Source organism: Manis javanica, chromosome 3, assembly GCF_040802235.1.
Source record: "Manis javanica isolate MJ-LG chromosome 3, MJ_LKY, whole genome shotgun sequence".
Lineage (NCBI taxonomy): Eukaryota > Metazoa > Chordata > Mammalia > Pholidota > Manidae > Manis > Manis javanica.
This window is the reverse complement of record NC_133158.1, coordinates 122,443,477-122,471,404: the sequence shown is the minus strand read 5'-3', so window position 1 is coordinate 122,471,404 and position 27,928 is coordinate 122,443,477. Positions and strand designations below refer to the sequence as shown.

The 27,928-nt window shown below is 50.4% G+C and overlaps 2 protein-coding genes across 8 annotated transcripts in view; one reads left to right on the top strand and one right to left on the bottom strand.

Annotated features, from left to right (window-relative positions):
• ECE2 (endothelin converting enzyme 2) overlaps positions 1-27,388 on the top strand; it is a 31,633-nt gene extending 4,245 nt beyond the window's left edge. Inside the window, exons 2-20 of one of the 7 annotated variants that reach the window (XM_017657406.3) lie at positions 557-840; positions 14,186-14,272; positions 14,623-14,758; positions 14,968-15,183; positions 15,641-15,765; positions 15,883-16,029; positions 16,182-16,247; positions 19,814-20,002; positions 20,663-20,805; positions 21,188-21,302; positions 22,614-22,724; positions 23,777-23,875; positions 23,975-24,052; positions 24,538-24,641; positions 24,837-24,947; positions 25,073-25,140; positions 25,284-25,474; positions 25,588-25,683; positions 26,400-27,388. In XM_017657406.3, coding sequence (XP_017512895.2) covers positions 557-840; positions 14,186-14,272; positions 14,623-14,758; positions 14,968-15,183; positions 15,641-15,765; positions 15,883-16,029; positions 16,182-16,247; positions 19,814-20,002; positions 20,663-20,805; positions 21,188-21,302; positions 22,614-22,724; positions 23,777-23,875; positions 23,975-24,052; positions 24,538-24,641; positions 24,837-24,947; positions 25,073-25,140; positions 25,284-25,474; positions 25,588-25,683; positions 26,400-26,576 — 2,543 coding nt within the window. In that variant the 3' untranslated portion in view covers positions 26,577-27,388. Of the gene's footprint in view, positions 1-556; positions 841-1,349; positions 1,815-12,912; positions 13,402-13,441; positions 13,909-14,185; positions 14,414-14,622; positions 14,759-14,967; positions 15,184-15,640; positions 15,766-15,882; positions 16,030-16,181; positions 16,248-19,813; positions 20,003-20,662; positions 20,806-21,187; positions 21,303-22,613; positions 22,725-23,776; positions 23,876-23,974; positions 24,053-24,537; positions 24,642-24,836; positions 24,948-25,072; positions 25,141-25,283; positions 25,475-25,587; positions 25,684-26,399 lie in introns of those variants that run through there. The other 6 variants (XM_017657401.3, XM_017657400.3, XM_017657399.3 and 3 more) reach the window with 6 other exon arrangements.
• Positions 2,823-4,585, bottom strand: CAMK2N2 (calcium/calmodulin dependent protein kinase II inhibitor 2). Its single transcript, XM_037024106.2, has 2 exons — positions 4,194-4,585; positions 2,823-3,293 (listed from the first exon to the last, which is right to left on the bottom strand). The coding sequence occupies exons 1-2, from the start codon at positions 4,360-4,362 to the stop codon at positions 3,223-3,225; spliced, it is 240 nt and encodes a 79-aa protein (XP_036880001.1). The 5' UTR covers positions 4,363-4,585; the 3' UTR covers positions 2,823-3,222.
• Positions 27,389-27,928: the final 540 nt, after the last annotated feature.

Sequence of the window (27,928 nt, the reverse complement as noted above, 5' to 3'; positions counted from 1 at the left end):
CTTGGAAACCAAAGTAGGATAATAACCCCTAACATGAATCTTCCCAGGGCTGACACTGTCAGAGGTTCTCAGAGAAGCTAGGGATTAGGATAATACTAGTATTATCCTCATAATTTTGGTCCTCTTGATGCCAATGTTATTCCCACTCTGAGTTTGAGGAAACTGAGGCTTAGAATTGAATGACTTGCCATGGCACATGCCTTGCCATGTGACTAGGAATATCAGAACTCAGATCTTTGAACTCCTAAATTCAGAGCTCCTTCAGCTATTCTCCATCTGGCAAGTAGGCTAGGTATTGTTATCTTCACTTTTCTGAGTATGAAATCCGAATTCCTAGTATATAAACAACTTGCCCTAGTCCACACAGCTAGGAATGATAGAGCCAGGCATGTGCCCAGGCTTGTCTGATTCCAAGGCTCATGGTCTTTTCTATACCATAGCACTTCTTCCTCAGTACAGAAGGGTTTGAACTGAGAGAAAATGGGCCAAGAGTGGATGGATAACTGGAGAGGGGAGAACCAAGCTAACCTAGCCATTTTGCCACCCCACATCCCAGGCTGTGGGAACAGTGCCCTGAGCTACGAGCTGTTCCTTGGGGGCTTCCCTGATGTGACCAGTGTGGACTACTCATCAGTAGTGGTGGCTGCCATGAGAACTCGCTATGCCCACGTGCCCAAGCTGCGCTGGGAGACCATGGATGTGCGGGCACTGGACTTCCCCAGTGGCTCCTTCAATGTGGTACTTGAGAAGGGCACACTGGATGCTCTTTTGGCTGGAGAACAAGATCCCTGGACCGTGTCTTCTGAAGGTATCCACACTGTGAACCAGGTGCTGAGTGAGGTGAGGGAACTACGAGAGAGGAGGGCAGACCAGAAGGTAGGGATGAGAGGTTGAGGTTTCAGGAGATTGAAAGAATTGAGAAGCCAGAAGGAGGCATGATTTGAAGCAGGTGGTGGGTCACCCTCAGGATTGTGGTTACCTGAAGGAAGGAGAGGCTTAAGATGGGTCAAGATTATAAGGGGCTGGAGTGGTCAGGTTCACAGGGGCTGATGATTGGCTACTGGGTTGCCATAGGGATGAAGTAGCTGCCAAGTTCTAGACAGGTAATGCAGATTGGGAGGGGGAGCCGTTGGCAGGAAAGCAGTGCCTCTTGTACCTGACATCACTCCCATGCTCCTACCTGTCTAGAATTATAGCCCTACCCCTATGGAATGACCAGGGGCAAAGAACTGGTCTTTGCCTGAACTACTGGATGTAGAATAGTACCTGGGAGGGTACCTGGGGCAATACCAACCTTTAAGAACCTAGAAATGCACTCTTCACCAATGGCTTCTCTGTCTGCCTTGCAGGTGAGCCGGGTGCTGGTCACCGGGGGCCGCTTCATCTCACTGACCTCTGCTGCCCCCCACTTTCGGACCAGACACTATGCCCAAGCCTGTTATGGCTGGTCTCTGAGGCATGCAACCTATGGCAGTGGTTTCCACTTCCATCTCTACCTCATGCAGAAGGGCAAAGAGCTCAGTGTGGCCCAGCAGGCCCTTGGGGCCCAAATCCTCTCACCCCCCAGACCTCCCACCTCACCTTGCTTCCTCCAGGACTCAGATCATGAGGACTTTCTAGGTGCCATTCAGCTGTGAGGCCAGAAGCGTGGTCCTCCAGCCCTCTCTGCCTTTTGCCCTGGGCTCCTCAATAGTTGGAATTCCTGACTCAGGGATTAGGGCTGGGTCCAAGGTGCTCACATCCCAGGAACCTCATGCCCAACACAGAGCTGATAGAAGCAATCCCACATGAAATACAGGCCAGCTCAAACTAGATCCCAAGTCCCTAGTTTTTGGCTTCCTTAACTTCTTCCCTCACCATACTGAATCAACAGTGATTCATTTCCAGGGTCAAAACTCAGCATAACCCTTCAGCAGGTCAACCACACTCAGCGACCTGCATCCCTGGGGCCTGTTACTGACCAAAACCACTACACTGGGACCAGTCCCCCCCACAACCCAGATTTATACACAGGAGGCTGCACACTTTAAATCAAAATTGCTTTTTCCTTCTGACCCCAGTTTCACCAACTCTGGTGATTATCCTGCTTAGGGTGTGTATTTACTCAAAGAGGCTACATTGATAACGATGTTCATGGCCAGGCTGGCCAGTCTGTTTACTTGGCAACCCTTCCCTGCCAGCAACATGCACTGGAGTAGCTGCCCCCTTCCACAAAAAGTATTGGAGCCACTTTGGCCTGGCTCTGGGCAGACCAAAGCAGCGGCCACACACACACGCACAGGGAGGTCTGTGTTTATTCACACACTCCTGGTACAGTGAGGATGGAGGAACATTTACAAAGGGCACCCCTGGGTTGAGAACAGCTCCAGGGCCACAGGTGTCATCCAGAGGTGCAGAGCAGTCCCCATTTGGGTTCCCAGGGGCAGGACAAAGGGGTCCAAGGTAAAATCAGACCTGGCCCTTGGAAGGTGATATCTTGAGAGAAGGGGTTTGCCAGAGAGCTGCCGGGGGTCAGGCCTGGGCAGACTGGCCATGTGGTTGGTTACCATGTTAGGGACTTGTCCCATCCCAGCCTCAACACCCGTCCTATCTGCCAGGCGCAGAAGAGTGTGGCTGAGACCATATGGGGAGGGCACGAACCATGAGAGGCGCCAGTAAACAAAGAATCGGATATAAAAATACAAATGTGTGAGGAAGTCCCTTAGAAAGAGGCTGAGGCTGGGGTCACGCCAGACGGGTGGAGGTGAGGAGCGGGCTCAGGTGGGTGGGAAGCTCATGCAAAATACGCAGCCAAACATCCCTGGCCGCGTACGCGGTCCAACACCGGCAGGCTGCCGGCTCTGCAGACCAGAACGGCCGGAGAGGGGTGGGGCAGGGAGCCGTGCGGGAGGGGGCGGGCCGGGGGCTGAGGGCCGCGGATCTCCGTGTCCGTTCCGGTGTGCGGGGTCGGGCTGCGGCCCGAAGTTCTAAAGTGCATGAGCGCGGCGGCGGGCTCCGGGCGGGTCCGCGCCGCCGCTACCGCCGCCGCCGTGGTGCTGAAGCGGACAGCTCCGGGGTGCCTGGCGGCGGCGGCAGCCACTCTCACCCGGAGGCTGCGCGGCCCTGCAGCCCCCGCCCGCGGGCGCCTGGGCCGGGGCGGGGGACGCCGACAGCCGCATCGCCGGCCCGCGCTCGTGGCCGCTGCGGGGCTGGGCCCGGAGCCTGCCGCGCGAGCCGGCGCGTCTACACTCCGGACGGTGGCTTCTCCCCCATCCCTTTCAGCACGTCGTCTATCCGGTCATCCTCGATCACCACTGCGCAGGGAGAAAGCGCGTCAGCCGCGCGGCCTCGGGGGGCGGCGGCGAGAAAGGGCCCCGGGTCCTCACCCCCCTCAGCTACTGCTGGTGGCCCAGCGACGACCCTCGGATCCCCGTGCTACAGTGTCCTCCTGATGCTGACTCAAGCCACTGCTAAACCCAGCTCCCACAGACTCTTCCCCGCCCCTCCCTGTGGAAGAACGCCCCCTTCTTCCAAAGGCTCCAGCCGTTCATCGTCCCAGTCCAAACCCTCCCGCCACCTGAACTCTCCTCCATCCGAGCTAATCTGGGACCTTCTGCTTATGCGGTTACCTCTCTTCAACCCTCATCTCACAACAGAACCCCCTCCTCAATCACAATCTCCAGTTTGTCCAGCCTTTTCCCCAACCCAGCTAACCCTCTTGCAGTTTGAGCCCTTTTCCCAGTTCTGGTACCAACAGCTCCCCTCCCCATGCAAACAATCAGGACAACCGAACCCCGGCTCCCCCTTCTCTCTTTCCAATCGGACGTCCCTCCCCACCCGAAGGTTCTTCCGTAGCGTCTACCGATTCAACGTTTGATTCTGAAGAAGAGACTGGTTGTCCCACGTTCCCACTTTCAGGCGGCCCCAAATGCCTGGGCGGTCCCCTCCCCCTCGCCCGGGTGCCAGGGCTCTACTTCCAGAGGTGGCGAGCATCGAATCCGGGCCACTGCGCTCCCGGGAGAGGGGAAGAGGGGGACACAACACTGCAGCGGTGTCACCCCCCACCCCCAGCCCCCAGCAAGCACCGGCCAGCGAACGACTGGCTGCGCTGGTCTGCGGCAAGAGCTGAGCGCGCTTGGCGGGGAACTGCAGTCGAGGGGCGCCCAGTGGAGGATTTCTGGGTCAAGCGGCTACTCCGGGCCCCAGCCGCATACCTCTCTTGGCTCGGCCGATCTGGCCCAGCTTGGGGGGTCGCTTGGCTTGATTGCCCGCGAAGAAGGAGTTGGTGTCCTGCAGGCGGCAGCTGAAGGAGAGGTCGGAGCCCTCGGGGTCGGCGGTGAAGCGGCCCATCTTGTCCTCACTGTAGGGCAGGATCTCGGACATGGCGGGCGCGGGGTGGGCGCGGGACTGCGGCGGGGCTCGGGCGGCGCGCTAGCTGCCGGACCGGCCCTAGTTCAGCAGGGAAGCCGGCGGAAAGATGAAGTCATGCAGCATCCGGGGCTGCAGAGCCAAGCGGGGCCTCCTCCCCCGCGCCTCCGCCTCCCGGGCCGCTGGACAGGCGGCGGCGGCGGTGACAGGGACCGGGGCGGAGGCGGTGTGCTTGGGGGCGGGCGCGGGGGTGGCGGCGGCGGCGGCGAGAGCGGAATGACGATGAGCGTCCGACTGCCGCAGAGCGCGGCGGGCGGGGCGCGGTGGAGGTGGGGCGGGCACCGGCCTGGGGAGAGAGGGGAGGCGGGGCAGGGGTGTGGGGGTAGCGGGAGCGCGCCAGGCTCTCGGGTAGGCTAGGAAGCGGCAGTGGGAGGGTCCTGTCCGCAGGCGGGAGTGCGGGCTGGGCAAATAGTATGGGCCAATGGGTTCAGGATCTGGCGGGAAGATGCGGGACTCAGGGAGGGGGAGGCGAGAGCGAGCCCAGCACCGCGGGGTGGAAGGAGAGTCTGGCACGGAGCTACAAGAGGCGAGCAACTGGGACTGGGCACTGGGGGCTGGTCGGGGCCGAAAGGCAGGATCTGAGCCGACGTTCCAAGGGTGGGGGTGTGTGTGCACCGGAAATGCTGCGGAGAGTCTGGTACCGGTTGAGGTGTGTGGGACTGACCGAACCCGCTGCATGTGAGAATAACTCAGGCCCGCTGAAGGTCCTGCTGTTAGCGCGCTGTTGTATCGGGTTGCTCTCCGGCTCTTAAAACTGTTCGTCAGTTTCCCTGACTGCTTTCTGTTTCTGTCTCTGCCAATCTGTACGTCAGTCTACCTCCAAGTGTCTATCTTTTCTGTACGCACATCTCCTTGTGCCACGGTTTCTATGTCTCTCCTAAGTGTCTGCTCTTCTGCATCTGTCTCCGTGTTTGACTCCGTTACCTACGTGCCATTGTGTTTCTATATCCGGAGTGTCTGTATCTCGATCTCTTCTAGGAAGGGTCTAAGTAACTGGGCCGACGCGCTCCCACCAGGGTAGGACCCCTTCCAACCCCAGCCCTGCTGCTGGAGCGGAAACTCCGGCCTAAAGCATCTGCGGTGCCCCGCGGTTCTCCCTGCCCCGGAGGTCCGCGCTGCGCAAGCCATGTAAAAAGAACGAATGGTGGCGTCGCGGGGGCGCTGTGGCTGCCGGTGTCGCGGGGTAGCCCGGAGCACCTTAGGACGCGGCGCGCGCCCGCGTGTGTTCGGAAGTAGAGAAGGAGGGGCAGAGGGCGCCCCTTGCCAGCGTTGCGGAGGATCACGTGATAATTCTTGCCTCCGAGGACCGTTCTCTTGAGTTCCTACGGGGACACACTACTTCTTCTTCCCCTCCCCCAGCTGCCGTCAGCCGCGGCGTCACCCGCTGGTTAGACAGTGTGGGGACTCTGGCGCAATCACCAACCTGGGAAGGGGTCGGGGGTTGTATCACACTCGGCGACAAGTGACGATAGCGCTGATAAGGGTAATAATCACCCCGTAAGTTCAGTCCCAACTGGAAGCGGAGGGGTTTCCACTTACTTGAAGCACTTTATCTCCTACCCACCAAATCACCACATAGTGAGGCTGCCTGGTGTCGGGTCTCCTTCCAACTCCTCACAAGGTGTTAGTTCCAGGATATAGAAGCTAATGCAGTGGTGGAGGAACCATGGACCAGGATGGAGGGGAAAGGGGAGTGCCTCAGTGCAAGCCTCACTCAAGGCACCAGACTTGCGGTTCATCCTTACCAACCCTCTTCTGCGGTGTCCTACTAGTCTCTGGGATGGGCCAAAACTGGACATGGAGCCCCAGCTGGACTGAGAGGAGCCCTGGAATCTGAAACAAGAGAGGTTGGCGCTCAGGATCACTGAAAGAGAGTCCAGAAAGTTACACTCCTACTGGAGGTTGGCCAGGAATGGGTTCCGGTCCTGGCTCTGCCACCGTTTGTGTGACCTTGAGCTGAAGGCCCCATAATTGCAGTTTTTGAAAGTTTATTCATTGTATTCGAAACATTTTAGGAAAATATGGGAAATCTCACAAAACCTTGATACATATCCTTCCAATCTCATGTATTTGTATATTATGCATACCTCTCTGAGACTTCTTGTTTTAATCTGAAGCATAGAGATGATAAAACCTACCTTAAGGACAGTTTTGTAGATGAAACTGTTGCCCTGTGGTGAAACGGGTTGTCTCAGGAGGTAATACCACATGCCCCAAAGTGCTAATGGGGCCATGAAGGTTCTTGCCAAGGATGAGATGAGAGTAGTAGTGGGGAATTGAAACAATTCTTTCTCCCCCCAGAATGAGGGAATTTGGAGGAATAACTATACAACTTGGAATTCATTTGGTTAGCTCCTTCTTAAATAACCTTAGTCCCATCTCTGCTGTGCATGCTGGATCATGATTAAAGCAAAAGGCCTAAGTACAAAATTGTGAAATATAGAGATCTATAAGCTTCACTATGTGTAAAATCGTGGGGAACTTCTTTAAATTATGATCCTCTGCGTAAAATTCTGATGTTCTGCATTTTGGCCTATGAGATGAAGATTCATGTTCACAGCTAAAATGAAATAATGTTTCTTTGGAATTTTGTGACAGTGCATTGAATTTCTCAGTTGAAAATCCCTTAAAACCTAGTGGACTTGGTCCATAAGTTCAAACAGGATAATATGCCTTTTGACAATTGAATATAATGGCACTTTTATCCTCCCTAAAATTCATGTCTACCTGGAACCTCATAATGTAAGGTGTTATTAGCTAAATCAAATGAGGTCATACTGGATTAAAGTGGACCCTAAATCCAGTAACCAGTGTCTTTATACGATTAGGACAGATGCACAAGACACATAAACACAGGGACAGAGGCCATGTGAGGAAGCAGATAGGAATGAGGCAGCTATAAGCCAAATAACAAGGATTGCTGGAAGCCACAAGCAACTGGAAAAAGCGAAGAAGTATTTTTCCCTAGAGCCATCCAAGGGAGTATGGCTCTGCCAATATCTTGATTTTGGACTTTTTGCCTTTAGAACTGTGGGAGAATAAGGGTCTGTTGTCTTAAGCCACACAATTTGTGGTACTTAGTTATAGCAATCCTAGGAAACAAATATACCCTGTTAGAAATATATTTGACTCATCTTTTTACATTTCTCATGACCATGTTTCTCCTTTCTTAAACTCTCTCTGGGGGCCCTTTGCTCTCACCCTGTCCGCTTGAAGGTAGCCCACACCATGAGGGTATTTCTGGGACTCATTCTATTTAGCAGAGGTTGATAAATCACAAAAAGAATGAGGTAGATCTGTGTGGATTGACATGATGAGATCTCTAAGACCTACCAAAATGTCACCAAATAACAAATGTATAGTATGATTTCACATATGTGAAGGAAGTATACACACATATATGCATACACATGTGCACACACATAGTATATAATATGCATATAAAAGAAAGATCTAGGAGGATACATAGCAAATTGCTAATAATGGTTATCTCTGAGGAAGATACTGGAACTCCAGCAGAATGAATTTTATTTTTTTCTCTATATACTTCTGGAGTATATTGCTTTTATATAGAAAGGTTTTAATTTTTTTATAAGTTTCAAACCTATGATATAGCCCACTTACCAAACATCACACTCTGGCCCCAGACAAATCGATTGACTTAGGAGAATAGTAGTTAAAAGCATGGAGTTTAGATTCAAATCAAGGATCTGCCTTCTACCTGATGTGTAACTTTGGGGATGTTATTAATTTTCCCTGTGTCTTAGGTTCCTTATCTGTAAAATGTGGACAAGGATACTGGTAAACCCTATCTTACTTGGTCATTGAAAGGACTGAATAAGTTAACCTTTATAAAGTGCTTAGGTAAGTTCTGGGCAATAGATTGTTAGCTATTATTATACACAAAAGCATAAGGAAGAAGTTAAAAATAATCTCATCATTAGATATACTCATATTAACATTTTGTTCCATGTCCTTCCAATTTTGACTTGTGCTTTTATATTTTTTTGCTTCACAAACAGATTTTGTAGTCCTTTTTCTCTTCCACTTAACTCTATTTAAGAACACTTCCCATAGCATTACTCTTCTTTTCCACAATTTGTAGATGATGCATTGTATGGATGTTGCATTGCAAGTCCTCTACTCAGGCATTGAATTCCACTACTACCAACACCCTTTGTTGTTGTTGTGATTACAGACAGTGCTGTGATGGACAAATGTTGCAGCTGTCAATATTTTGTAGCTCCTCAATCAAGAAGTAAAGTCTATATCTTCATCCCTGAATCTGGACTTGACCATCTGACTTGTACCCCATAGAGACATTAGCAAATGTGATGCAAACAGAGCTTGTAAAGTGGTTATATACTGGGGTCTTGCCCCATTTTTTGTTGCTTGGAATCCTACACCATATATGTAGAAGCCTGGGCTACTCTACTGGAGGAATAGAGACTGTATGGAGACAGAGAACCCAGTCATTCGAGCTGAGGTCCAGACATGTAAGTGAGGCCATTCAGCTAGACCATTCAGCTCCTGCTGAGCTGACCCAGACCTGAGGAAACACTCAGCCAACCCACAGCTAAAAAATGTTTTGCTATTTTAATCTATGAAGTTTGCAAGGGAGGTTGGTTATGCAGCAAAAGCTAATTGATACAAACACCCTATGGAAAATGATTATTTCCTGCAACAATTTCCTAAAATTAGACCTTCTGGGTCAAAGAGTATATACACATACCTTTTGATTCACCAAAAGATTGTATTAATTTATAAGCCACTAGCAATATGTGAGTGCCCATATTCCCTATCTTTGTCAACATTGGACATTAATGTTTCTTGTTATCTTCATGACTACATTGCCCTTGTAAATTTAACACATAAACCATTGTCCATTCCCTCTTGATTCATCATCAGGTGAGGGGGGAATAAAAACAACCAAAAGAAAAATTACTCCTGTAGGAAAAGATGAGACAAGAGACAGAAGAATAATAGAATGAGAGAGTAAAAAGAGTCAGAGGTGATAAACACTGAGGAAGGAAAACAGAATTATAGAATGGAGCAGCCTCCAAGCCTCTTATACTAGGATATTTAACATGTAGTCAGAAATAGTTATGACCCTAGTAAATGATCTGGGCTATGAAAGAGGCATGGAAAGGAAATGTCCATTTAGACCAAGATTAGTGAAACTGAGACTGCTGTGAAACTAGGTACCAGGCATTTTCATATGCAACTGCATTTAATTCTCACAGAAATTCTCTGAAATGATTGTTCCCATTTTACAGATGAAGAAAACTAAGGATCAGACCTTTCAAGTAACTTGATAAAGATCATAAAGCTAATAAAAAATTGAGCTCAGATTTGAGACTAGGCCTGCCTGTCTTAAAAACTGATGTTTCCCCTTACTCTTCCAGAGAGTATGTGGCAGAAGACTAGCAACTAATGTTGGGAGGAATTATATCCCCTTTTTGATTCATATTGCCAAACTGCTCTCCAGAAAGGAGCCATACTGGCTGTATTTGAATCCCTGCTCTGCTACTTAGTGGCTGTGTGACTCTTGGCCTCTCTATACCTCGGGTTCCTCATCTGTAAAATGGCTTCCTAAGTGCCATGAGGGTAACTGAGTACATAGATGTAAAGCACCTAGAACAAACAGCTGGCACACTGAAGTGCTGGATAAGTTTGCTATTTCCAACACAACATTGTAGCAGCCATGGGACTATTTTTAATGAGCCTGTTGCCAGGAAGTCCTTATACAGTAGCTTTGGTTACACTCTCTTGACCATGTCATGATGGAATTTCCCATAAGACAAAACTGACTCTGCTGCCATGTTTCCCTTCATCCAGCTTTGCAGGGGAAAGAAGAGATGAGTGCTGTGATGGCACATTGCTATCAAAGTGAACAGGAACATTCCAGCGACTTGTCCCATGTGGATATCCCAAGGCCTTGTTGCTGCAGATCCTAGTAGGGCTGGATGTGAAAGTTCCTTGCTCAGGGAATCCCTCACTAACCTAGAACCCATCTGCCTACTCTGCCATCTGGAATATAGAGCAGGCTTCCTTCAGGCTCCCTTTACTTCCTCCAGGCTTATTTCTACCTATAGGATTAAAAATAAAAATAATAATAATAATAATAGCAGCGGACACATTGAATGCCGATTATGTGCTGGACACTGTCCTAAGCACTTACAATTATTGTTTCATTTAATTCTCACAAGCATGCTTTGAAATAGGTACTATTCTTCTTTCTTTTTATTGAAATACAGTTTATGTACAGTATTATATTTGTTTAAGATGTACAATGTAGTAATTCAACAATTATATACATTACTAAATGCTTACCACAATAAGAAACATACAAAGAAATTACAATATTACTGGCTATCTTCCTTATGTTGTACTTCCTGGTGGTTGCCATGGTGGGGGGTGGGGTAGAAATGGGTGAAATAAGTGAAAGGGGATAAAGAGGTACAAACTTCAAATTATAAAATAGATTAGTCATGGGTACTATTTTTATTTCAACTTTACAAGTGAGGGAATTGAGTTAGAATCCAGAATCTTTCATCCTAACTATGACCCTGTGTTGTCTCCTATTTGAGAACATGCACTTTTGAGGTGGAAAATATTGAAGAAACAGATATTAATCCAAACATATATGGTCAATTAATATACAATAAAGGATCCATAGATATACAATGGGGAAATGACAGCCTCTTCAACAGCCGGTGTCGGCAAAACTGGACAGCTACATGTAAGAGAATGGAACTGGATCATTGTCTTACCCCATATATAAAAGTAAATTCAAAATGGATCAAAGACCTGAATGTGAGTCATGAAACCATAAAACTCTTAGGAAAAAACATAGGCAAAACTCTCTTGGACATAAACATGAGCAACTTCTTCATGAACATATCTCCACGGGTAAGAAAATAAAAGCAAAAATGAACAAGTGGGACTATATCAAACTAAAAAGCTTCTGTACAGCAAAGGGCACCATTAGTAGAACAAAAAGGCATCCTACAGTATGGGAGAATATATTCATAAATGACATATCTGATAAGGGGTTGACATCCAAAATATACAAAGAACTCATGCACCTCAACAAACAAAAAGCAATAATCCAACTGAAAAATGGGCAGAGGATCTAAACAGACACTTCTCCAAAGAAGAAATTCAGATGGCCAACAGGCACATGAAAAGATCAAAGAAATCCAAATTAAAACCACAATGAGATATCACCTCACACCAGTTAGGATGGTGTGATGGAATTAACATCCAAAAGACAAACATCCAAAAGACAAACAACAACAAACGTTGGAGAGGATGTGGAGAAAAGGGAACCCTCCTACATTGCTGGTAGGAATGTAAATTAGTTCAACCATTGTGGAAAGCAGTATGGAGGTTCCTCAAAAAACTCAAAATACAAATACCATTTGACCCAGGAATTCCACTTCTAGGAATTGACCCTAAGAATGCAGGAGTCCGGTTTGAAACAGACACATGCACCCCTATGTTTATAGCAGCCCTATTTACAATAGCCAAGAAATGGAAGCAACCTAAGTGTCCGTCAGTAGATGAATGGATAAAGAAGATGTGGTACATATACACAATGGAATATTATTCAGCCATAAGAAGAAAACAAATCCTACAATTTGCAACAACATGGATGGAGCTAAGAGGGTATTATGCTCGGTGAAATAAGCCAGGCAGAGAAAGACAAATAAATGATTTCACTCATCTGTGGAGTATAAGAACAAAGAAAAAACTGAAGGAACAAAACAGCAGCAGACTCACAGAACCCAAGAATGGACTAACAGTTACCAAAGGGAAAGGGACTGGGGAGGATGGGTGGGAAGGGAGGAATAAGGGGAAAAAGGGGCATTATGATTAGCACACATAATGTGGGTGGGGGCACGGGGAGGGCTGTACAACAACACAGAGAAGACTAGTGATTCTATAGCATCTTATTACACTGATGGACAATGACTGTAATGGGGTATGTGGTGGGACTTGATAATGGGGGGAATCTAGTAACCACAAAGTTGTTCATTTAAAATGATACCCCCAAAAATAAATAAAAAATAAAGAAAGAAAAAAAGAAAATACTGAAGAAAGCAATGCAACATTTCTCAGCCTGATCCATTCATCCTCCACCCACTCTTCCTTAGCCACAAGAGCAGTGCATGGTAGAAACAGTTTCAGCAAGCTGTCTGAAAACTGAGGTGAGAATCAAGAAATGGATTATGGATTTGCCACCATTCCAGACCTTCTCAGGTCAAATTCGTGTAGTCTGTTGGGGAGGATGGAAGAGAATTAGGCACTTTTTAATAAATGGTGGCAAAAAAAAACCCCACTAGGCACTCCTTAGTGCAGCAGACTGCCACACTACCAGGCCTGATTAAGGAATAACAATATGGAAGACAGATGGCAGATACATAGATGCTACACTACCGCCTTTCAGTTAAATATTGCTTGGAGGTTTTTTTTTTTTTCTTGTAAACCTCCCAAATAGAATGGTTTGCTTTCCTTAAGTTAGAAGTGTTAGCATGTCTTTTCTTTAAATATCTGTGCATGGCTGTTTTTTTCCCAGCCAACTTGTCACCATCTGGAATCTTCCCTTTGTGAGATGATCTGATGACAACAATTATCTTGGGGAGTAGAAAAGCATAGTCTTGAAGCAACATGTGGGAGTGGAGTCAGAGTATATGGGCTGCGTGTGCTGTATATGTGTTGTGTGTGTCTACAGAACAACATTGTAGTTTATGTGTTGGCTCTGTGCCTTGTGTTATGTGTGTGAGTGTTCAGGGTGTACATTCTGTGTTTTGCGTATGTATGGACGGTGTTGGGTTGAGTGCCTGCCTCTGTACCTTGGGATGCTGCTTCCTGCGTTAGGTGTATCGTGTGAACACCCTGTATGAGGGTCAACTCCAGTGTGCCGCTCTGTATGTGGGGCTGAAGAGTTGTGCAGACAGTTGCTCCCCCTGTGAACATAATTTCTCAGAGGTATTTAAAGGGGATGGGGAGGGCCTGCAATTTGGGGAACTGGGCCAAGAAATATCAGCAGGGTTTGGGCCTGGGTCAAAGAGTGGTTTGCAAGAGGATGTTACTGGTATGGGGCGCTGACTATGGAGAGGAGAAAGGGTCCCCGGCGTTTTTGGAAGGCGGCTCGCTCGGCTGGGGTGGCAGGGGACTCTCAGCTCAGCAGGGCGGGCCCCGAGCTTGGTCTGGGCGCAGGGCGGACGGCAGGGAGAGGCGGGCGCGCTCCTCCCCCCAACTTTACCCCCTCCTCGGGCGCTTCGCCGCGGAGGAGGGGGGCCGGGGCAAGCGGCGGCGGCGGTGGCGGAGCGAGGGGCTGTGGCAGCGGCTGTGATGGCTGGCGGCGGCGGGGCCGGACCGGGGGCCGAGGCCGCGGCCCGGGCGAGGGCCAGCCGCCCGGAGCCCTGAGGGGCTGCCTGCCCCAACTCCACCATGAACGTCGCGCTGCAGGAGCTGGGCGGCGGCGGCGACAACGTGAGTGGGGGCCCCGGACTTTGGTGGGGAGGGGGGCAGGTGGAAGGGTGTGAGGGAGAGGGGCAGGCGGCGTTGGGCAGGGCCTCCCGCTCTGGGAGAAGGGGTTGCGTGCTTGAGGGTGGAGGGCGGGGGCACCCTAGGCCGGAGAGCTGGGCAGGAGGGAAGGGGCCCTCACTGCAGGCAAGAGGGGCCCGGTTAGCGAGGGGCATTGGGGCAGGGCCGTGGGCCAACAGCCCTCTCTGCCTGACCTCGGCTGGCGCCCCCGACTGTCTGGCAGATGGTGGAGTACAAACGGGCCACGCTGCGGGATGAAGACGCGCCTGAGACCCCCGTAGAGGGCGGGGCCTCCCCGGACGCCGTGGAGGTGGGCAAGGGGGTTCTTTCTTTCTCACCAGGCCCCAGCCCTGGCATGACGACGACTGGCACACCCAGGAGCTCTGGGCTGCCCTGGAGAGTCATCTGTCCCCACCTCCGCTTGGTCTCTGGCCTCTGCGCTAGGACTATGGTGAGGCGATTCTAAGCCATGACGTTGCACAAAACAGGCTCAGCGCGCAACTCAGCCTGTCTCATGGCCCCTGCGCCCAAAATTAACCCTTGCAACATCCTTGCTCCATTGCTCTGGAAACTGCCTATGCCCTCATCTCCGGCAGGATTTCCTTGATCTTGGATCCCCACCTGCCACTTGCTAACTCGCTGCCACCCTGTGTTCCCCAGGTGGGATTCCAGAAGAGAAAAAGACAGTTTTTGGGCTCGCACACCCAGATGGAGCTGGTCTTGGCAGGTGTCTCTCTACTGCTGGCTGCATTGCTTCTAGGCTGCTTTGTGGCTCTGGGGGTTCAGTACCACAGAGGTAGGTGGGCCCACACCTGTCACCAGACCTCCTAGCTGTGGGGGTTCTGGAGGGTGAAGGGCCACTAAGATTTTCTCTGGTTGGGGAGAGTCTTTCAGCTTTCCTTTCCCTTTCCAACTTACCGGTTGTCATGGCGCTTCCCAAAACTTTTGCCTCTCTCAGGCTGACTGATAGTCCCCCCTACCCCTTGGCCATGTCCCTTGCCACAGACCCATCCCACAGTACCTGCCTCACAGAGGCCTGCATTCGAGTGGCTGGAAAAATCCTGGAGTCCCTGGACCGTGGAGTGAGCCCCTGTGAGGATTTTTACCAGTTCTCCTGTGGAGGCTGGATTCGGAGGAACCCCCTGCCTGATGGGCGTTCTCGCTGGAACACCTTCAACAGCCTCTGGGACCAGAACCAGGCTGTACTGAAGCACCTGCTTGGTGAGTGGGCCTGTCAGGGAGGTGCTGTGGCAAGTACATGCCTCGCACCCAGCACAGAGCCTGGCACTTAGTAGGCACTCCACAAATGCCCACAACTGAATGAGTAAGTGGGTGACCGTGAACACTCCTGGGGTAGGGGATGCAGAGAGCAGGGGGCTTCAGAGAGGTGGAGATGGGTTTGAGGGGGCCAGATCTCTTGAGTATAATGAAAGGACTCCTCTCTTCACTCTGTAGCACTGTTGAGGTGTGGTAGGCATCAGGGAGTCTGTAGTGCTTAGAGATCTTTGAGGGTCTCAGGCAGGGGAGGGGAAGCCTTGCTTTGCTGTGTCAAATAGTCTTCCTGGGTGTACTTTAGGAGGACTGCCCTTGAGAAGGCAATGAGAGGGACCAAGTAAGGGCCCGGGACACCTCTCAGCAGTTAGCATGTTACCATCCAGATCTGTGTTGTACCCCGCAGAAAACACCACTTTCAACTCCAGCAGTGAAGCTGAGCGGAAGACACAGCGCTTCTACCTCTCCTGCCTGCAGGTGGAACGCATTGAGGAGCTGGGAGCCCAGCCCCTACGAGACCTCATTGACAAGGTAGGGGCTCTGGGTGGGCTGCAGGTAGGGGGAATAGGACAGGCCTTGGGAGAGGATGTAGCCCCAGAAAGCTTTGGGGGGTCCTGAGCCATAGGTTCCACCATGGTCTCTACTCAGATCGGTGGTTGGAACATTACCGGACCCTGGGACCAGGACAACTTCATGGAGGTGCTGAAGGCAGTAGCAGGGACCTACAGGGCCACTCCCTTCTTCACTGTCTACATCAGTGCTGACTCTAAAAGTTCCAATAGCAATGTTATCCAGGTACAGGGCTGGGGAAGTGTCGGGAGGGACTCATGGCCTCTTTGCTGAGCCCAGATTCCCCACCCCTATGACAGGCAGGCTGGGACAGCACCCCCTGCACAAGAGTCCAGGTGCCTGTGTGGAGGGCTCACCTCCTTACCTTACTGTTTCAGGTGGACCAGTCTGGGCTCTTTCTACCCTCTCGAGATTACTACCTAAACAGGACTGCCAATGAGAAAGTAAGGAGCACCCTCAGAACACCTGCCCCCACCCCCATGTTGAGCTGGGCTGATCTCTGTTTACTTTTCCCTTTGTTCAGGGTCTGAGTGGGGAAGGTGAGCCTATCCTGTTGCCTAATGAGCTGACTTCCCTCCTTCCCTCTCTCCCTCCCTCCCTCTCTCCCTCCCTCCCTCCCTCCCTCCCTCCCTCCCTCCCTCCCTTCCTTCCTTCCTTCCTTCCTTCCTTCCTTCCTTCCTTCCTTCCTTCCTTCCTTCCTTCCTTCCTCCCTCCCTCCCTCCCTTTCTCCTTCCTTCTTAGCTTCCGTACCTCCTTTCTTTCACTTATTTCCCTTTCCTTCCTGCCTCCTTTCTTCCCTTCTTTCTTTCCTTCCTCTTACTTCTCCAGGAAGACATTTTATGGGCACTTACTGTGTGCCCAGTGCAGTGGCGGATTTCTGAGACAGCATAGATGGGCCTGGATAGCTGAGAACGAGGCCCAAAAGAGGGTCTCTAAGACTCAGGAGAGACTCAGGTAGCCAGAGAAGGTTTCCTAATTAGACTTCATTTAAGCTGGGCCCTGTAGAAATCTAGGAGTGGTGTGGGCATGCTGTGTAAAGACAAGAATTTAAACAAAAGTGTTGAAGCAGGAAAAGATAAGCTTTGCTTTGGACGGTGGGAAGAGGTTCAGATCAGCAAAATGTAGAGCTCAAAGCAGATGACAGGCTGGAAAGGTGAGTAGAGACTAGTTATGGAGGCTCTGGGGGTTCATGCAGAGTTTACTGCACAGGCCTCAGAGAGCCACTGCATGCTTCACAGCAGGGAGGGAATGACCTAGTGAGCAGTGCTTTGGGGAGCCAGTTTGGCTAGGGTGTGAAAAGGAGATGCAAGAGAGGGAGCCTGGAGATGAGTTAAGAATCTCTGCAGTACCCCAGGCTCTGAGTCTGTAAGGACCCAAGTACAGGAAGTGAAGAGGGAATGTTGGGAGGGGAAGGATGCAAGAGACATCAGCAAGCCCAAATCATGACTGGATGTTAGAAGAGAGGTGTAGGAGGAGGATGTAAATGAGACTGTGTGCTGAGGCTGATGGTAGAGTGGTGGGACCCTTAGGGAATCAGGAGTGCTTGGAGGAGGACCCTGCTGAGAGCACACTGTGGAAGAAGAGACTGAGATGTCACAGGAAAAGGGCAGACTTTGGAGTCAGATCTTGGTTTTAATCCCATCTGTGCAGCTTGGTACAAGTTGATTAAGCTCTCTGAGGCTGTTTCTTCATCTGAAAATGGGGATCATACATCTACCTCCTAGGGTGCTTACTTGGGAGGCAGGATGTAAGCTTAAGTTCCTGCATGTGGCAGAACTGAGGGAGGAGGAGCCTCTCATTGGAGATGTATGAGTTTGAGGGACCCGGGCACCATCTATATAGGGAGGTCAGCAGGCAGCTGTGGAAGCTGGGTGCAGTCCTGGAGAGAGGATGAGGCTGGAGGGAGCCAAGGGCTTGAAGGGCATCTCCTCAGAAACCTAGTCAAGGGCTTAGGAGAAGTGAGAGAAAAGGGAAGAACAGAGAAGTGAAAGAAGGCAATTCTCTATATTAAGGTCAGCAGGAGGGAGCTGGCATAAGAGACTGTCATGGCATAGGATAAACAGGGGAGTCATTTGTCCTTCTTTTATTCATTTTCAAACACCAACCATGCCCCAGCCAGGCCCTTTTCTTGGCCTGTGGTGAACAAGACACTGCCATTGTCTAAAGTGGGGAGAAGACATGAAATGGCTCAGTGCAATTATCCTGTGTATAGCTGCTGGGACTGTTAGAAGCATGGTGTTCTGACTGTGTGTGGTAGGAACCAGCATAGTCCTAGGGTAAGGGTAGGCTGTGGTGAAGGAGAGGGTTCAGGCAAAGGGAAGAGCTTATGCAAGGGCTCTGAGGTAAGAAGGCAGATGACCTGTTAATGGACCAGAGAGGGGAATAGGAATAGGAGAAGAGAGTGGGTCAAGTCCTTTTGAACAGGTATATAGATTCATATTATGCATGAACATTGTGGATCAAGGTTAGCATTTATCACAAAAGAAATTCAAAATGAAACTCAAAAGTGGGGAGTGATCCTTAGAGATGTGGTTTTAATATTATCTGAGTTGGGGAGGAGAGAATTTAGAGAATGAAGGAGAGAACCACAGGGCCCAACACTTGGGAAATGGCAGTAGAAAGCCTCAATTCAACTCTGAGTGAGTTCTGTGTTGTTGAGTAGGAAGTCTCCTGTGCCAGCATCTAGGGGAATCTGTAGCACACAAGGTTTAAATAGGATAAATAGGGGTAGCGCAGGGCTCTTGAAAGTAAGTCTTAAGTTAAGGTAGGGAGAGAAAGGGGTAAGTGAGTTGGGCAGGAGTGTGGGAGCAATAAGACTGGTTAAGCTTAACTGTCTCCCTTAGGAACAGAAATGATGTGGATTGGTACTCAAACTTCTTCCAACACTAGCAGCAAAGAAGAGTGGAGGAGGGCAAAAAGAGAAAATTTGAAGTACACAGAATGGATATTAAGAGATCTAAAACTTCTCGGTAGAGTGGAAGAGGAACTGGCCTTTGGCAATTATGGGAGCCCACGGTGGGGCTTCAGGGAGACAGTGAGGAGTGGTCCCTGGGAGGAGGGCTACAGGGAACTGGTGCTGAGAAGTGCTGAGGGGCTATTTGCAGGTTTTCATCCCTTCATTCAACACATATTTGTTGAGCACCTACTGTGTGCTAGAGGCAAACAGGCCCTACCTCATGCAGCTCGAGTGCCAGCAGGGGCTGAAGCAATATGAGTTTGTACTCAGCCTAGGTAGTGCTGGAGCCGTGGCCCTGGAGTCATTAGGCCTGGCTCACATTCGACACTGCCATCTGCTAGTTTGTGGTATGAGTCAAGTCATGTAACCTTTTCACACTTGTTTCCTCATCTAATGCCCACTTTATAAAGTTTCTGTGAGGGGAAAGACACATTATATATAAAGCCCCCTAGAGACTCTGATGCATGTGGTCACTAAGGATTTCATTTCTGTACTTTTCCTCCCCTTAGAGACCAGAGGTGAGCCACAGAGAAAGCAGCAAGTTTGAGGCTTAGTAGGATGGGAGGTAGAAGGGAATTAAAGCTACTGTGGACCAAATTCTCTGTGGGTCCACTCAGCTGTTAAGTGAAGGCACGTGGTCACTGCTGGGCTGGGAAAACTAGAAGGGCTTTAGGCAATGAGAAGGCAGAGCAGTATGGGAAAAAGATCCATGCACTGGACAAATATTTACAGGGCACTTACTCTGTGCCAGGCACTGTTCCAGGCCTTCGGGATACAGCAACGAGCAAGCCGCTGTGACTTGGAACAGCGTGGTCCTGGAACTTACCTTCTCCTTTTGTAAATGGATGATAAACAAGTGCACAAAGAAATAAAAATGTTTCTAGCAAGTAGTGGTAAACAGTCTGACAGAAATGAAACATGATTGCCCAAGAATGCTTCTGTGAGGAGGGTCAGGAGAAGAGATGGTGAGCAGAGGGGGTGGCCAGAGCGGTCCCTCTCAGCTTTGGGCAGGACTTGTTGCTGGGCTCTGAGGATGACTGGGGCCCTTGACAGGTACTTAACGCCTACCTGGACTACATGGAGGAGCTAGGGGTGCTGCTGGGTGGACAGCCAGCCTCCACACGTGAGCAGATGCAGCAGGTGCTAGAGCTGGAGATACAACTGGCCAACATCACAGTGCCCCAGGACCAGCGGCGGGATGAGGAGAAGATCTATCACAAAATGAGCATCTCAGAGCTGCAGGTGGGGCAGGCAGGAAATAGAGACAGCTGGGAGGGGCCAACCCCAGCGTGAGTTCCCCAGCTTCCCTTTATGCTCTCCTTTTCCTTCCACTCCAAATGAGGCCTTTTCTCATTTCCTTGCTTTTCTGAGCTTCCCAGCTACACTGTTACTATCCTGGAAAGAAAAGTGGTGTCCATTTTTTACTACCTCTCACTGGGCCATCCCTTTCATATTGCCTGCGGATGTGTAGAGGGACTTTGTTAAAAATCTATAACAACTGTATGATGTATCCACATCTAGAGGGTTCTCATTGTGCCAGGTGTCAACCCTTTAGTTGCTGGCTTATGGCAAATTTGGGTAAAGAAGGTATTTAGGGACCTTCAGTGGTGTCAGGGGAGTGGTATTTTATCAACTGTTATGAAAACATTTGAGTATCTGTGCCCCAGCTGTATATCACACACAGTTGTTTTCCTTGTATAACAAGTGACTGGGCCCTTGGTTTCAGGAGCACTCAGGCCTGGAAAAGGATTATTGCAGAAGTGGCTATCAAGTAGCTAGTAGACGTAGCCATGGCAATGGAAAGGCTCCCCTCCCAGGCTCCAGCATATCAACTGTGGGTTGTGGGTGTCTACTGGAAGCCAGGTGGGCAAGCAGGGAGGCTTGAGACGTTTTTGCTCACAGGCCCTGGCACCCTCTATGGACTGGCTGGAGTTCCTGTCTTTCTCGTTGTCACCATTGGAGCTGCGTGACTCTGAGCCTGTGGTGGTGTATGGGACAGATTACTTGCAGCAGGTGTCCGAGCTCATCAGCCACACGGCGCCAAGGTTGGAAGGGAGCCCCAGTGTTGGGGTTGGGCTCAGGGCTCTGTGCAGGTCCCAGATAGGGACCAGGCAGAGGTGACAGGCAGAGCCAGACATAGAGCAGCATTTGGCAAGGCCCTGAGCCTTCCAAATATCAAACAAAATGTCTGCAGGCTATCCCCCTAGGCCAGGGCTTCAGGGAGCCCACTTATGATCTCTGTTCTCATACTTTGCTCTAGCCTGATTCCTACAAGTTGGGGTATGGTCCTAGGGTAACAAAGAGGGATTCTGGGACAACTCCCACATATGCCTGTTAAGACGCCTGCTGCCTGCACATTTTGGAGCTGGTTTGGGGTGGAAATGGCACCCCAACTGTCTTTTCCTTATGTTCTGGTCTGGATGCCAGCATCCTGAACAATTACCTGATCTGGAACCTGGTGCAGAAGACAACCTCAAGCCTGGACCACCGCTTTGAGTCTGCACAAGAGAAGCTGCTGGAGACACTCTATGGCACCAAGAAGGTGGGTTGACTCTGCCCCGCTTCTGATCCAGTCTAGCTGATACTTCATACCTACTGTGTGTCAAGCACCATTTGCCTCATGGTACAGCATGGAGCACAAGATTAGGAATCAAGCTAACTTGGGTTCCAATCTCAACTACTCCATTTCTCAGCTTCTGGAACCTTGGGCATTTCACACAGCCTCTGGCTCTTCATTTACTGGTTTGTAAAACAGGATATCTTGCAGGATTGTCTTGAGGACTGAGTAAATGTAAGGGAGCACCTAGCCACTGTATGGTATGGATAGGCACTCAGCTTTGATAATGATGGTGAAGCAGAAGATGAATAAATGCAGTTCTTAGTTTTAAGATACCACATTAAGTGGGGGTAGTGGACAGATAAACATTTTGGGGTGATAATGCTCACATTGGGTACTATAGAACAGAGGTGGAGACAGTACGTTCTTCCTGGGGGAATGGGGAGACATCAGGAAAGGCTTCAATGAAGGGGTAACATTTGAAGAATTAGTACACCAAGAAAGCAAGAGAGAAGGGCATTCCAGGCAGAAGGAACAGGTACAAGTTCCCAGAGGCCAGGAGGAGCGTGATGGGTTTGCACGTGTGCTGGTATAGGCTTGAGAACAGGGCAGCTGAGAGGCTGAGGGTGGCAAGTAGGATCTGGGGCAATCCCTGAAGGGGCCTGAATGCTGGGTGAAGAAGTCTGGCCTTGGTTCTCTCAGGGATGGGGAAACCATGGGATGTTTTTAAGCAGAGGAGTGACCAGGTTAGATTTATGTATTGGATGATCTTCCTGGCAGCTAAATGGAATATGGAGGGGAGTGGCATGGGCAGGGGAATGAGAAAGGAGTCAGAGTGTCTTGTTAGGAGTAACTGCGATATCCAGGCAAGAGATGACAGTGTTGTAAGGCAGAGAGGGTAGACAGGGGAGATGATTAAGTAGAGATAGTAGAAACTGGTGAGAGACAGAATGTGGGTGGAGGGAGCTCCAGGAAGCAGTGACTCCCCGGTTTCTGGCATGGGGACTGATTGGATATAAGACTGAGGTATGGAGATGAGCAAAGAAACTTCTGGACCCCAATAGGCATCTTAGAGACTTAAGAGGAGGAGAGTGCTGAGAACAGAGTGGGTAGTGCACACGTGCCTCCAGAAGTTTCAGTGCAGTGGCCAGCACTTTTCCATACTGCCCTTTATTTTCCTTGAGTCCGAGGGAGAGATGGCACCCAGGCCTTCATCGTTCAGAGCTGAGCCAGAGAAAGGCCCTCAGACCAGAGGACAGAACCGTCTCTGGAATATCTTGCCCTTTGTCCTTACAGTCCTGCATACCAAGGTGGCAGACCTGCATCTCCAGCACAGATGATGCCCTTGGCTTCGCTTTGGGTGCCCTCTTTGTGAAGGCCACATTTGACCGGCAAAGCAAGCAAATTGTGAGTCTTAAAGGTTCTTTGAACACTACCCCTTGTAGTTAAAATCCACTGTTCATGTATGTGTGTACATATATGGGGAAAAAACTGAAAGGAAATTCATCAACAAATTAACAGTGATCACTTTAGAGATTATGCGTTTCTTTTTTTGTCCTTTAAAGTTCTCTCTGTTTTCCAAATTTTCTACAATGAGTTTATGTTACCTATATAATTAGGAAAATAATATATATATTTTTATTAGGGGATGATCATAAATGTGCTTAAACATCTATAAGGATTTTTATAGCAGTGTGATTTATAATAGGGGAAATGAAAGAAGCTTAAATGTCTAATCATAGGGGACTGTAAAAAAATTGTGATTAGGATGGATTATGAGACAGCCTTAAAACTGATGATATATCGTTAAGTGAAACAAAAGTAGGTTACAAGATATATATGTTGCACAACATCATCCCCTATTATGTATGTATATTGGGCAGGGACAGACACTGTGTTAAAAGAAGTTGTCTCTGACTGATGGGATTGTAAGTGGTCTATTTTCTTTTTCAACTCTCCTCAATTTTCCAAATTTTCTGCTATTAAAGGCTTCCTTCCATAATCAGATAGAAATCAATGCACTATATGTACAGCACGGAGAAGACAAATAATGACTATATCATCTTACTACTCTGAAGGTGACTGCAATAAGAGAGGGAAGGACTTAATATGGTTGAATGTTGAAACTACAGTGTTCATGTGAAACCTTCATAAGGTTGTATATCAATGATACTTTAATTAAAAAAAAGAAATCAGTGCACTATATTAAGTTATAATATTAATTCATTAACTTATTTTCAATTAAAATTTTTGATGAACTAGGAAAAAGGTCACCTGCCATCCTACTACCTCCATAAATTGTGTTTCCTTCTCGTCCTCCCCAGGTGTTCAAGCCTTATTTCAAGAGTCTGGGCACTCACTCCCACATGTTCTGGGAAGGATAGGGGTGGGCACGAGGGTGAACGGGGAGAAAGGTTGCAGGAATGTGCGGAAGCTGACTTGTGTTCCCTCCCTCTCAGGCAGAGGGGATGATCAGCGAGATCAGGACTGCCTTTGAGGAGGCCCTGGGACAGCTGGTTTGGATGGATGAGAAGACCCGCCGGGCAGCCAAGGAGAAAGTGAGCCGTGGCCAGGGCTGGGGCGCCATCTTGAGGTAGGGATGGAGGATACCGTTCTGGAGGGAGCCTGGGGAGGGCAACTCAACCTGATCTCTTCAGGCAGACTCCATCTATGATATGATTGGTTTCCCGGACTTCATCTTGGAGCCCAAAGAGCTGGATGATGTTTATGATGGGGTGAGTACTTCTGCTCCCCACTGCTGAACTGCAGCTCTGTGAGCTGCTCTGTTTTCTGGGCTCGGTAATTTGGGCTCAAGCACTGGGAGGGAAGTAGGTGTTTGTTGGTTTCCTTCGGAAGCAAGTGCAGGCAATGACATCGCTCAAGTGCTGGCTCCGTGCCAGGCTGCGGGCCAGACAGCAGTGTTAATGAGAGATTTGTAGTCGGATCTGAGTCAGATCTTGTTTCTACCCCGACTTAACTGTAAAATGGGAGTCTTGTTAGTACATACCTTGAAGGGCTGTTGTGAGAATAAAAGCAGGCAGTAGTACATCTGCAACCTAAGTGCTCTGTAAGTGTTGGCCGTTCTTACTTCCTAGATATTTCACTCCCACTTTACAGCTGAGGGAACTGAGGCTCATAAAGGTTATAATTGGTGGCCAAGCTGGGACTGTTCTCTTCCCCAACATGTTCTCTTGCTTTCTACTTCCTACCATTTCCACAGTATGAAGTCTCTGAAGATTCCTTCTTCCAGAACATGTTGAATTTGTACAACTTCTCTGCTAAGGTGATGGCTGACCAGCTACGCAAGCCTCCCAGCCGGGACCAGTGAGAATGGGGGGCTCTAGATACCTGGGGCAACAGGAGAGGTGGGGGAGGTTTCCAGGGCTTGAGGGAAAGGGGTGGCGAGACCGACCCCAAACCAGAGGCACAAGGTCCCTGCAGGAGAGAGGTGAAGGCTGCTGGGCTGGCAGGGGCCTCAGAGGAGTCATGAGTCTCAGCCTCACCCTTCCTCTCTCCCAGGTGGAGCATGACCCCCCAGACAGTGAATGCCTACTACCTTCCAACCAAGAATGAAATCGTCTTCCCTGCTGGCATCCTGCAGGCCCCCTTCTACACCCGCAACCACCCCAAGTGTGTTTGAGGCAGGGGCAGCTGGGTGCTGGGACCTGGGCCTGTGGGGGAGCTGGGTTCAGGGCTCTAGGTGGGGTCCAGAAGTCCCCCCACTATGTCCTCACTCAGCATTTCTCACCTACCAGGGCCCTGAACTTTGGTGGCATTGGCGTGGTGATGGGCCACGAGTTGACACACGCCTTTGATGACCAAGGTAGAAGCCCATGGAGTTGTACCCTCCAGCCTAGAATTTCCAGTGACTCCTATGAGGTCTTGGGATGTTGAGAGCAGGCCCTAGGGACCCTGGGGCTGGTGGAGGGCTGTTGTCAATGGGGTGCACAGGTTAGTTCTCCTCAGGGCGAGAATATGACAAGGAAGGAAACCTGCGGCCTTGGTGGCAGAATGAGTCCCTGGCAGCCTTCCAGAATCACACAGCCTGCATGGAAGAGCAGTACAGCCAGTACCAGGTCAACGGGGAGAGGCTCAACGGCCGCCAGACACTGGGGGAGAACATTGCTGACAACGGGGGGCTCAAGGCTGCCTACAATGTGAGTGGCCCAGCTGGCCCTCCAGTGGCCCACCTACCCCAGGGGTGGAATGGTTCTGGGTAGACATGGTGAGCAGGCCCTGAAGAACTTGCTGCCTCTGTGCTCAACTCCAGGCTTACAAAACATGGCTGAGAAAGCATGGGGAGGAGCAGCAGCTGCCAGCCGTGGGGCTCACCAATCATCAGCTCTTCTTTGTGGGATTTGCCCAGGTATTGCCCTCCCGGGAGGCCTGGGGTCTTTCTCTCCTACCCCCTCGTGGGTGTGTCGTGACAAGTGTGGAGCATGTAGGAAAGGGCCTGGGAAATGGGACTGAAGATGAGGGGAAGAAAGTGGTCTGTGTCCAGAGCCTCTTGGCTAGGGCTCCTGAGAGTCCATTTGGAGGCCTGAGGAAGGACAGCTCTTCAGGAGGCTTCTGCAGATCTCAAAGGGCAGGGCTGCCTAGCTTAAGTGGGGGGAGGGGCAGGGAGTAGGATTGCTCCTCACCACACTCCTGAGGTGGCAGTGGAGGAGGAAACTAAAGCTCCAGGACCAAGTGGGTCATTCAGGGCTACCCAGGAATAAATTAAGTGACAGAGCAAGCACCCAGACAGCACCTCCTCAAGGCACTTTGCACCACAGCAGGCGGCCACTGGGGGCTGTGCTTCTTCCCCTCAGACATGTCCATCCTGAGCAACCCAGTGTCCAGGGCAGCTTTGAAAGACCTTCAAAGAATTTGGGAGGGAGGGCACATTCCCTCCCTGGGTGCTGATAGCAAAGGTTGGGGTGAGATGTGGGCTGAGCACCGTCCTTATTCCTGAGGCCTCTTGAAAGGCTGAACAGCTGGGTCAGTGGTGGTTTGTATCCCTGGGATGGCTCAGCTGCAGCCAAGTCTGTGGCCCTGCCTGCACTAGACACCATATGTCTCCATGTCTGTCCTGGCCCACAGGTGTGGTGCTCAGTCCGCACACCCGAGAGCTCTCATGAGGGGCTGGTCACCGACCCCCACAGCCCCGCCCGGTTCCGCGTGCTGGGCACCCTCTCCAACTCCCGGGACTTCCTGAGGCACTTCGGCTGCCCTGTTGGCTCCCCCATGAACCCAGGGCAGCTGTGTGAGGTTTGGTAGACCTGGATCAGGGGAAAGTGGCTGGCTGTCTCCAGCCCTTGGGGCAGCTCACCCAGCAAGGCTCTTTGCTCCAAGGTTTGGAGAGGGCACATGCCAGCTGGGCTGGGTCCAGCCCCTCTACACCACAGGTGACATAAGTCCCAATCGTCCTTCCTCAACCACCACATTGTGCCTCTGCTTTGGGGGTGCCCCTGCCTCCAGCAGAGCCCCCACCATTCACTGTGACATCCTGTTGTGTCACCCTGCCTGGAGGCAGCCTGGGTGGGGGCACCCACTCCTACAGGAAGGAGTCTTCCTCTTGTCCCAAGCTCACTCAGCTTGGTGGCCACGGGGCCTGCTGTGCCTGATGCACTCTGACCATGCGGGACCTGGGTGATGTGCCTCCCACGCTTCTCCCTGAGGCTCACTCGGTGCCCACTTGGGAGTGGACTCAGCTCCTCTCAGCCCCTTCCTCAGGGGCTTGTCCCCCACCCTGTCTCCTTGTGCTGCTGCTTCCAATACTCCTGTCAACCCTCATGCCAGGCCTACTGTGCTTGCTCTTAGTGGAGGCCTGAAGGCTTTTACAAGCCTTCCTGCTGCCTCCTGGTTTCCTGGGCTCAGAGGAAAAGTGTGTATGTTAGGGGATACTAGTTCCTGTGTTTGAGGTACAAGTCTTAGGGGGTAACTGATTGTCACTGGGCTAAACAGGAAGGCAGATGGAGCAGGGAGAGGGAAGGACAGAGTTTATTTTTACAGGGAAGAGGGTGGGGAGGGAGTGGTCTTGGCCCTATAGGATCCTGTGCCAATAAATAGACACGCATTAGCCAGCCTGACTCTTCCTTCAGTCCTTTTCACTTACTCATTTATTCATTCCACCAATATTTATTATTATATGCCAGACACTCTTCTAGACACTCATTTGCTCATTAGACACAGGAACAGAGATTTGAAGCCTCTAGAAGACAGAGAAAAAGAGACAGGATGGAAGAATGGAATGAAATTGAGTCTGGCTGGGCAAGTACACCCTCAGCTCACTGGTAGCCATATCCCCATCTCTGGCTGTCGGAGGGATTTGCTGCTGCCCCCCACTGGTGTGTGCATCCAAGCCTGATACTGATTCTGGGGAACAGTTGGGCCAGGGTTGGGTCGGGTTGGCTTGTAGGATGGGTGGCCCTTACCCTGCAGAGGAGGGAGCCCTGGCCAAGGTAGCACACTACTCCCTGGAGCTTGGAGCACTGGCCTCTGCTTATGAGTAAGAAGACATGTGTTTCCCCATGGCCTCAAGGGCTAAGGGTCACTCATCCCATCTACACACACTCATCGAGGCCTACCAGAAATTGCAAATGTGACCGTCACCCTCCAGAGCGAGGGAG